Genomic DNA, 11,097 nt, shown 5'->3' with positions numbered 1-11,097 from the left:
AAGGACAGATTTTCACTACGAACTACTGTTGAAGCAAACACAACTTTAACCCTGTTGTGCTTAATGAAATCAATGATTCCCTTTACACTGGCTCCTAACACTCCATTATAAGAATACTTTAAGCAGTCGGTAAAGTTTTTCCGTGGATGCCTGGTCTGTCTCTACCAAGCTGGAGGTTCACTTCCCTCATATTGACCTGTTTAAATATAACGGCTGACTTTACGCAACGGAAAACTATGAATTAAAATGGTGTAACTTTATTACAGTATGTGCGTAAAGACTTTATCTCGATTTTAATTATAACTTTGACCAATAGAAGTAAATCTGACGTAAATCACGTTTAAAACAAGACGTGTGGGATTATAACCGGCGTATAAAGCTCAATTTATTGATTTTAACCGTAGCCCCGACGGCTAGCCAAAGTTAGCTTCCGGTTAGCTCTACGCAGTTAAGAGATGGGCTAAAGGCTTAAGAGGCACGTGTCTTTTAAAAAAAACTACATAAAGGTAAATAACCTTACCTTTAATACACTATGGAAAAACCACCGATGTTGTCAGTCGCTACCGGCGCAGCTAGCTTGAATCACACTAAAGTTCCTGCGGCTGACCGAACTCTCTGGAACGTGATGTTCCGACACAAAAATTCTTCTTCCGCTAAGCGGTTGATGATGAAAGCGGAAATTATCCCCATTGGGCGGGCACTTTGGGATTTCTTCTAAACATCGTCGGAGTGCATGCAGACTTCTGAGTTTGTGAGTGATTGCTGAGAGCTTGTAATTTCTTGAGCAATATTTTCTTACATACAGATGACATAAAAAATATACTGCCTACTACCTAAAGGTAATGTAGCAACTAGTGATGTTGAGATGAGGCCTCATGAGGAATTGAACCGTTTGGCCAAATTGCTTCAATGATCCCAACAGTTCACGAGGCTCCATGTGAACATGTCACCACCTACTGGTGGAGTGCAGAACTACAGTTTGTAATAAAATCTTTGATTTTTTTTTTTTTATTGTTTTTCTTTTTTTCCCCTTTTAAGTTCCTTTGAAATTGTTAATGGTTGGTGTGTATAAAATAAATGTTTTGTAAGTTTTTTTTAAGTGTAAACAATAATTTAAGGTGCACAGTTTTTTTGCCATTTTAGTGAAATAAACTCAAGCAGACAGTGAAAGTTTGTGCAAATTGGGCAATGATGAGCAAAATGAAAGGCGTTATTCATTTTTATTCAAACATAATAGTTTTTCCACATTTTTTTGTTTTAATTGGGTTGGAAGTTGTGTTCAACCAATCTCTCGGCTAAACCGACCTAATTTGGCATCGTTTTTACCCAATCTATATTTTCACTAGGGCAAACCAATGCAAATTAGTCTCATTAGCCAAAATATTATAACATATATTTTATATATTATATAATTATAATATATAATTTACTGGGTTTTACAGTAGAAATGTCTTATTATTACTTACATCAGCTAAAAATTTGAGTAAAAAATCTCTTCAACGCCAAATCTGCCACATTTATTCATGGCCTCTTTTATACATTTTGAAAATGAATGTATGTTAAATGCACTTTTTTAAATTTTATTATCCTATTTATTCATGAATTGCTTTTTAAAGTTTTGTCAAATGTATAATTTCACTTTAGACTTAGTTAATTATTAGTTGAATGTGTTCCTTTATAAAAAAAAAAAAAAAACGTGTTTCTATTTCCATACGACTTTCACTGAGTGACAAAGAATTATTTAATTTTAGCCAAAGAGGTAAATGAGATGTAACCTTTTCACAAGTACACATGAAAAGAGTACAGGCTTATTAAATACACAAAAAGCCTAAATATGTGCACTAAAAGGACAACAACATGCATATTTACTAAAGTTAGAGGAACAACCAAAGACGAGAGACATTTAGGCGCAAGGAAAGGATCCCAACAAAAAAAAAAAAAAAAATGGAACAACAGCAGACAGATGCAAAACTATCCAAGTCACTGAACAAAACATACAATTAGTAGGATGTTTTTTTTAAATCTTATCTCCAATCAGCAGTTTCTCTTCTGATTGAATCGGAAAACTTTTACATTCCTGTTGCAAGTACTGACATTATATTTGTTGTTGTATGTTTTTTTTTTCCAGCACAACAATGCCTTTGTCCACAATATCTCAGAGTCAAGATGAGCAATATGTTCTGTTAGCCATTTTGGATAATGCGCGCAATCTCTCCAACATACTGAAAGCCATCACCTGCAAGGACCACGCCATCTTCACAGCAACAGCAAATGGCCTGAAGGTCACAGTGGAGGATAGCAAATGCATGCAAGCAAATGCCTTTATTCAGGTGGGTTTTTCTGCTGATTCTTTTTTAAGGAAGCATTCAGAGAGACCATGCTTTTCTGCTTCTATATTTGAAAAGACCTGCTTCAAAAATCCTCTTTTTTTTTTCGTTCAGGCAGATGTCTTTCAAGAGTTCACATTAAAAGAAGACTTGGTTGTTTTTCAAATTAACCTCACTGTTCTTCTCGACTGCTTGAACATCTTTGGAGGAAACACAGCAGCAGGTAAAAACTAGGAGGAGCGTGACCAGAAATGAGCTGTTCTACATGTTTCTTACTTCATATTTTATATGATGTTTCAGGAGTATCAACAGCTCTACGGTTGTGCTACAGGGGGTATGGTCATCCTCTGACATTGTTCCTGGAGGAAGGTGGCGTAGTGACTGTCTGTAAAATTAATACACAGGAACCAGAAGAACCAATTGATTTTGAGTTCTCCAGCTCTGATGTTACAAACAAGGTTCATTTGCTGTTTTTGATCATTCAAACTGAATAAGCTTCAGTCTAAGACGATCATATATGAATTACTAGAATAATGATGTATAATCAGGAAATCCAGAAGATGCTGTAAACTAATTTTGCTCCTCTTGTCCCATCTCCTTTCGTAGGTCATTCTACAGTCAGAGAGTCTAAAGGAAGCCTTCTCTGAGCTGGACATGACTAGTGAGGTGCTGCAGATCACCATGTCCCCCAGTCAGCCGTACTTCAGGTGACCTGTCAGATCTTTTCATTGTTCTATGGTTTATGATCAAGAAATAAAAATAAAAAAAACCATTCCATGTACAACCCATCACTTAATATTGGTTATTTTATTGGGAATTACACTGCCATTAAAATCGAACCCCCTTTTAACTCTGCAGGTTGTCAACATTTGGAAACTCTGGAAATGCGCATTATGACTACCCTAAGGATTCGGATATGATGGAGCTTTTCCAGTGCAACAAAACGCAAACCAACAGGTGAGCGTCGCCATCAGCTGAGGAGTTCAAACTAAAATAAGAATGAGGAGTTAGTGGCCTTTGCTTTCGAAAAGTCGGGATAGTTGTGTCATTTAAAATGAAACTACGACCAAGGGATTAATTAGTTTCCAGAACTTATTTACAAAATAATGTTGCCCTTATTTTACTTACATTTGAACAATTAACCAATATACCTTAAACAATTAAGTCTCCTATCCCACTGTACTAGCATGAGTTACATTTTTTTACCACCAGATGTCGCCAGATTCCATGATGATTTTACTCAATAAACTGTTAGTTTGTTTAGTTATTATTCCTGGATAATTAGTAATTGAGTGTCATTACAGCTTCTGATTTGTTTTTGTTTGACAGATACAAGATGTCCTTACTCAAACCATCCACCAAAGCTTTGGCAATATCCTGTAAAGTGTCAGTGAGGACAGACAGCAGAGGGGTCCTCTCTCTACAGTATCTGGTCAGGAACGATGATGGACAGATCTGCTTTGTGGAGTATTTCTGTTGTCCCGATGAGGAGGTGGAGGAGGATTAACGGCTGATTTGGTCTGACCTTTTGTAAACTACAGCTGCTAGTTGAACAGCTCATCTGACCTCACTATTAAGAGGTTCCATTCTTGCAGAAAAAGATTTAACTAAAGCCTTGCCATGAATGATCTTCCTGCTAATAAAAAATATATAGTTTGGAAAATCCAACATTGGATTTACAAACAGCTAGGAAGGATTTCTGTTAACCTTGAGAGGGACTTTTCCTCCACCCTTATTTTTTCAGGTAACTGGTGATTCTAAGAGCACATGGAAAACTGATGATGCCGATGTCAGGTTTGTGTTCGAATTTCAGGTTTCATTAAAAAAAACAGATCAGATGGTAATGGCTATGCTAGGTTTCATTCACCCATACATTCGGATGTTGTGTTTTTTCTTTGATTTACTTAAAATGTATTTAAATGGAAATTAGAGTTCATAGTTTTTATGCATAAAAAGAACTATTAACTATTTTTTCTGACCTTGGTGGATCCAATAACTGGATTATCTCTTCAGTTATCTGTATGATAAATATTTAATGTCCAAAAATGAACCCAAGGTGAAAGAAAAAATGTAGTTGTGTAGATTAAACGCACTATGCTGCAACAGGAACAAATATCACCTCTTGTTTCTTTAACAATGTATATTTATTAAAAAGGGTTGTTAATGTTGAGCTATTTTGTAAAATAAACGTGTTGTTTTCAATTACCATCTGCAAATTCATTAAACACAAACATGATACATGTCAAAAAAAAGAAAAAAAAAATGTTGTTGCAACAGGAAATCATCCTTCAGATCCAGTCCATGGAGTTTATCTGCCTCTCCTCTGCATCCGCTGCCTCTTGAAAGCTTTGTGTTTGTTTTTCTTCACCACTTTCGGTGGCGGTGGCTCCGTCTGAATCTTAAGAGGTTTCTCCTCTCCCGGCGTAACAAAGACATCAGCTGTCACGTCGTCGTCAACCAGCTCCTTTGTTTCTTTCCGTTTCATCTTCCGGATCTCCTTCACCATCTGCCTCTCTCGCACCTTAGCTGCCGCTGCCAGGCGGAGCTGTGCTCTGTGCTGTGGGTGTTTGAGAGGACGAAAGGAGTCAAATTAATGAATAATGGGAAAAGACTTCTTGATTTTAAGATGCATCCTGAACATCAGATAAGCACCCAGAGATAGATTTCCACTGCAATTACATCTTCTTACCTGACCTTGTTTTAAAATGTGTTAAAAATGTGGATTTTTAGCTCCAAAAAAAAAAAAAACGCAGAAATTTTGATGGTATCAAGAGGAGACCATCCGTTTTGGTAATATAAATCCAATTTCTCCCGATGTCGAATGTGAGCAATATCCGAATATAAAATATATTGGAGCATGTCTATAAAACCCATGTACAAGAACTAGTTTGCAGATATCTACCAGGTTTGGAGACTGGAAGTTTGGATTATCATATAGTGTGGGTCCTCCGAAGCTCCCCTGGAAGATCTTTATGAGGTTCAGAACAAACCGTGGGCCAATTTCCACCAGAGAGGCGTCCTCCTCAATTATCTGGAAAAAAAAAAAATAAAATAAAAAAAAGGGGATTAATTATAGTAAGTGGAAGCCAAGTCTAGGGAAAATATTGGGTGTTGTGGAAGAAATGCTGATTGAAAAATATGCAACGTTTTAAGATATTTGATTTTTAAAAAGTTCACCTGGTAGTTTCTAAACCAAATTCTGTCATCTGCGATGGAGAACGTGTAGACGTGGTCAACAAAAGGCTGGCTCTTAGGGTGGTAGCAAGGAGTGGAAAATGTCTGCAACAAAGGAAATCAAACTTAATGATCATTTAAAATTAAGAATCCCAAATCTATTTTTAGACCAAATTTTCTTTACAGATAAAAATAAAACCCATTTAAAAGGATTTTCAATTTATAGTACATTTTAAACAAACCCTGCAAAACAAAAGAGCAGATTAAATTTATTACAACATAAGTGGATTGAAAGGTAGATGGAATTAAGGACTGGAAAGAAGGAGTAAAAATAAAATATGGTCAGAAAAATGTTATTTGAGGATATATAGTATTAAGGAATAAAAAAGATGAATGGATAAACAGAAACAAAGAATAAAAAAAAAAAAACAAGGAAGGATGGATACATTGAATTAAAAAAACACACGGAACGGCAGCATACTGTTTGAGTTTTTTTTACTGGACTTTTCCACATTTAAAAACCCAATTTTATTCATTTCCAAATTTTTCAGAGATTGCCTGCAGGCAAATGTCTTTATATGCCTTATCAGAACACATACCTGGATGAAGAGCTCCTTCAGTAAAGCATAGTGGGGATCTTTGTCAAATTTCTGTTAAACAAAATAAAGTTTATTTTAGATCTGATGCAACAAAGGCTCTACTTATTATTCCAGGCATCATATAGGGAAAAAAAAAAAAAAAAAACTTAAAAGGTCAGATTTGTCAGAATTCCCCAATTTTACTGCTTTATGGTTGTGTGAAACTCACTGGATCAAATGAGAGCAGTGGTCTGGATCCTTTCAGGCAGTTTCCGGTCATCTTCAGCTCAGCCAGCGTATGAACTGCAACGGTAACAATAACAGGGATCAACTCTCTAATTCTACAAATGTCTTCTCCACCAAAGGGAAGGAGAGAAGCTACCTACTGTTCTGAACCAGAAACTTTGCAGAGGGTCCGTGTGGGCAGTTGGAGATCCTACAGAAATTAAAAGTATTTTAGAGCAAAAGTAAATGTGGTTTCCCATTATTAATAAAGGACATAAGTAATTAGGATAAACTTCTCACCACATATAGAGGTCCTGCTTCTTCTTTGCTTCAAAAAAGAGACACTTGTTGCAATTCTTAATTTCACACACCTAGAAAAAAATAATAAAAATGTCAGATTCTGCTGCGATAAAAGAGAAATTCTGTTCTTCAATGACTTACCTCATTTACAACAAACAGCTTGTCCTTCCTGTCCATTTTTGTATCTGACAGAATATTGTAGAAGTCAATCTCAGCTCATGATACACACAGACAGTTATTTATAAAGCTTTTTTTTTATTTTCATTTTAAAAACACTGACCAGCTTTTGAATGAGGCATCATGGTCCTCAGGTCCTGCATCAAGTGTCTGGTTCTGTAGTTGACTCCTCTTGAAGAGAATATAAGAACTCTTTCCTTGTTGGTCCATTTGCCCTATTAGCCAGAGATTAAACATAATATCAATCTAATTACAGTTGCAAGAGAAGCAGGCAGACATGGAGAGTCCATCACCAAAGCTTAAGGTAACCAATTTTAAAACTAAAGCTGAACTACAAGCAAACATCAGATTTTTAATTGTCGGTTAGAGTTGTGTTATTCTGTCAAATCTATAACCACAACCGGTAAAACTTTAAGAATTACAACATAGCTCAATACTTTGAATGGAGTAAACATACTCACCGTTTTACATTAAAAAAGGAGAACCATACCAGAAATTAGAGGAAACTCTAATTTGGCACTTTTATTTAAAGTTATCATGCCTTTAACATCTCATAATAGCCTGTATAACTGAGAATTAAAGTTGTAAATTGATCAGCTTCGTTGATATAATACTTATTTGTGAGAGCTAGGCTAGCTACCTGGCTAATATCCAGGCTAAACACTTACCATAGATACCGGTGCTGGAACTGTAACCTCATTTCTTTTCTCCTGTTCGGTTTCAGTCCGAGTTTCGCCTTCGTCTGCAACAAATTTACCCTTTTTACTCTTTTTAGTAGCGGGTCCCTCTCCTCCACGTTTCCTTTTGGACGCAGCCATGCTTGTTAAGGCCGTGTTGCAGACACAATCTCAAATATCGCGTGAATCGCCGAGAGTGAGCGCACATTTCCCGAGGTATAAACCCCCTAGCGGAGCGGAGGTGGTACTGTATAAGACCGTACTTGCGTGTTATTGATTGAAATAGATTATATATCTCAGGTAAAATACCCCCATTTTAAGTTATTAATGTAAATCTAACAACTAGCTGGAATGTCATTCTATCTCATATATATATATATATATATATATATATATATATATATATATATATATATATATATATATATATATATATATATATATATATGTATTTTTCCTACAGGCTTTTTTAAAGATCTGTCTCGCCTTATTTAAGGTAAATGGATGGGATTCTATCCTTCACTGGTATAAACTCCAACACCAGATGGTTGAGCTGGGGGACAAGCATACCAACCCATGCCCACAGGTTACTACAGAGCAGAAGAGACTCATCCTATCAAGAAGCTGGGTTCCGCTTCACCCCCATTTAGAGAATGACCAGCTGATGTGGCTTGAAAATCTGTATTAGAGGCCCCTCTGGATGTCTCTCTCGTGATGTGTTTCAGGCATGTACCTGAGGAGGAGGCCTACGGTCGATTCAGGACTTGCTGGATGGAATATGTCTCTCAGCTGGCCTGGAGGAGGTGTCTAGTGAGAGGGAAGCGTGGGAGTACGAGTACATGTATGATAGACAGACTAACTAACAAAATAGTTAACGGTGTAGTGGAGGCTTTAAAAGGCTGTTTAAAAGTTGCTATTTGCATCACAGATACAAGCTAATTTCCAAAAGATTTGCAATTTGTCCACTATGTCAGACTCACCACAGGTCAGAGAAAATGGGGACGAGCACGTAGGACAGCCTTACGTAAACATATCACCAGAATGATTGACAATTAGGAGGACCACTTATTTAGATGATCCACCCAGAAAAAGAACATCCTCCACTATACTTTAAGGAAAACTACAAAAAACGTATAGAAGGTTGTATTAAAAATTATGTTGTTCCTGTTTTTATGATGAAATACTTTAAATCTTTCATCATAATGCATAACAACAGTGAGACTGTTGGGAGCTGGAGTAGTACCATCTTTCTCCAGCAGAGTCCGCCGTGGATCCTCCTGAGCAGAGCCTCCTGCACAGCTGCTGCTCATTACCATCATCAGAGGATCCACTATATAAGCTGTCTTCAGACCTTGCCTCAATGTCGCAGTGTTGATCCAGTTGGTCAGCGCCTGAGCCTAGACTCTAAGTATATCTTTGTGACTTTGAATCCTGCCAGGATTCTAACCGTTGTCTCTATCTTCCAGGAAACCTGTGTCTCCTCTGTGAAGCTCTGGAAGAGCTAACCTGCTGAGCCTACCCTCAGAGCCAAACCTGAAAATCCATAGAGAACTTCCATGCAGCTCAGGACTAAGAGCTGGAAAACCCAAAGCCAAGGTCTGTTCATTTCTAGACGTGAGACGCTGAAGCAGCAAGCGGACTCTGCTGAGCAACTCCCCTCCAGATCCAACAGTGACTCTCCCAAAGCTAACCTCAAGAACCCTCAAGGTACAATCAGTTATCATCTAGAGATCAAGCTCCAACGTGCTAAGCTAACTGAACTGTCTCTCACGCAGACTCCAGTGAACCAGTTTCCCAGGCCTGAACCCGAACCTGTCATAATCTCAGTGCTTGTCTAAATAAACTCTGTTAAAACCTTTACTCCTGTTTCCGCCTCAGTGGTGTTCTGCATAATTGGGTCCCCCTTGAGAGCCCATCATGACAGAGACAGTAAGAGGGTAAGTCATTTCTACTGTCCCAATGGCCTGCTGGCCTTACTTTATCTCATTATCAACACAGTGAATATGTATAATAGATATTCATGCAAAAACAATCTCACTAAGTACTTAGTGCATATATTATAGTATTAGAGAGTTTATTAGAGTATATAAACATAGAGTTAAATGCCTGTGAATGCAGCCTGTTTGTCCTCTTTCTTTCATCTTTAATCTCAGCAGAATCATTTAAAACAGTGGAGGGCATTTCCAGTTCCAGAGGGTCGGTATTCTGCAACTTTAAGATGTGTCTTTAGTCTAAAGCATGTAATTGGATGATTAAGAGGGCTGTGGTAATGCAATCTGTCCTAAAAAAAAAATTATAATCTAATGCCTTATTTAAAAGCTAGACTAAAAAGGGCTTTGTGAATTTCATTGTTTGCTTTTCTCAATTTGGAATTAAATCAGTTCCACAAACCTCCACCAGGTGTCCCCAGACGGTCATATTCATCACACTGGTTGTTCAATGGACAGTGGGGGGTTTATCCCATCAGGGTCACGGTGGGGCTGGTGCCTATCTGCAGCAGTCTATGGGGGAGAGGCACACTGGATAGGTCGCCAGTCTGTCGCAAGACAACACAGACACACAACCATACACACACACACACACACACACACACAAACACATTCACATAAGGACAATTTAGAGAAGCCATTTACCTTACAGTCATGTTTTTGGACTCTGGGAGGAAGCTGGAGTACCCGCAGAGAACCCACACATTCACAGGGAGAACATACAAACTCCATACCAGGGTTCTAAAAATTATATTATTAGTCATTATATTCATTTTTAAAAAGATGTATTTCTTAAATGGCATTTCCTTTTTTCATTCATCATTTTAGAGGTTTGTATTTATTTATTTAATGGCATATCTAATTATTTAAATTTATTTTTTATAATTTAACGGTATAGATAGATGTTTTTTCTGAAAGAATAAAATATAATCACAGGAAAACTCATAAATATTTCTAAATCAAATCTCTGTACTGTCAAAAGTTACCGTCGAGGTCATCAATAAAGCCACTTGTGTTAAAATGTTTGCTGACATTTACACGGCAGGCATAGTGAGACTTTTAAATCAATGTCAAGAGCAGATGGCCATATTATGCAACGTTATTGCGACTAAGTAGATCTGAAAATGGGAGGGGGAGTGATTTCCTAGGCCATCCCTGATAGCGAGCGGCCGGATAGTCTGCCTAAATGCAGATTACTCACAGATACAAGCATTTATTTAAGATCTTATTTAATGTGGATATCTGGAGGCTTCTTTGTTTTTTCAAAGAGGAAAAAACAGTGATTATTAGATGCTCTTCATTTACAGTACGATCATATTTATATAAACAAAGCTTAGTTAAACGTTTTCTTAGTCCACAATACATGTTTCCAAAAATGTCTCCTCTCCTTCTTTGAAAGACTTCAGCAAACGCACATCTGTGCGTTTGCGTCAGAGCCCGTAAAGATCTCCTCAGGCTTGTCTTTCCAGACGCTGAACACAATGAGCCTTGAGGAAGTTTCATGACAGACAATAATCGGATACAAAGATCCCAGAGGGAATCTGACTCCACAATTCCTGAGTCCTCCAACGGAGAGTTTTGTTTCCCTGGAAACAAAATGCTCATGGTCCAAATTTTGAAGAAGTGATGCAGTGTAAGGGTACTTCTGTTT

General features: G+C 37.4%; 2 protein-coding genes across 2 annotated transcripts; one reads left to right on the top strand and one right to left on the bottom strand.

Annotated features, from left to right (window-relative positions):
• The first annotated feature begins 675 nt into the window (after positions 1 to 675).
• On the top strand, positions 676 to 4,147 carry rad1 (RAD1 homolog (S. pombe)). Its single transcript, XM_038275082.1, has 7 exons — positions 676 to 751; positions 2,129 to 2,330; positions 2,442 to 2,550; positions 2,628 to 2,785; positions 2,934 to 3,034; positions 3,186 to 3,284; positions 3,657 to 4,147. Exons 2-7 carry the CDS (start codon positions 2,136 to 2,138, stop codon positions 3,832 to 3,834), a joined length of 840 nt encoding a protein of 279 aa, XP_038131010.1. The 5' UTR covers positions 676 to 751; positions 2,129 to 2,135; the 3' UTR covers positions 3,835 to 4,147.
• Positions 4,148 to 4,563: 416 nt separating this feature from the next.
• Positions 4,564 to 7,599, bottom strand: bxdc2 (brix domain containing 2). The gene is made up of 10 exons (XM_038275081.1): positions 7,450 to 7,599; positions 6,885 to 6,996; positions 6,746 to 6,789; positions 6,605 to 6,675; positions 6,466 to 6,515; positions 6,309 to 6,382; positions 6,101 to 6,151; positions 5,505 to 5,606; positions 5,230 to 5,358; positions 4,564 to 4,884 (listed from the first exon to the last, which is right to left on the bottom strand). Exons 1-10 carry the CDS (start codon positions 7,597 to 7,599, stop codon positions 4,636 to 4,638), a joined length of 1,032 nt encoding a protein of 343 aa, XP_038131009.1. The 3' UTR covers positions 4,564 to 4,635.
• Between the last annotated feature and the right edge of the window lie 3,498 nt (positions 7,600 to 11,097).

This window comes from Cyprinodon tularosa, unplaced genomic scaffold, assembly GCF_016077235.1.
Source record: "Cyprinodon tularosa strain WSP-4 unplaced genomic scaffold, ASM1607723v1 ctg94, whole genome shotgun sequence".
Classification (NCBI taxonomy): Eukaryota; Metazoa; Chordata; class Actinopteri; order Cyprinodontiformes; family Cyprinodontidae; genus Cyprinodon; species Cyprinodon tularosa.
The sequence above is the reverse complement of the archived record's forward strand: the minus strand, read 5'-3'. Positions and strand labels throughout refer to the sequence as shown.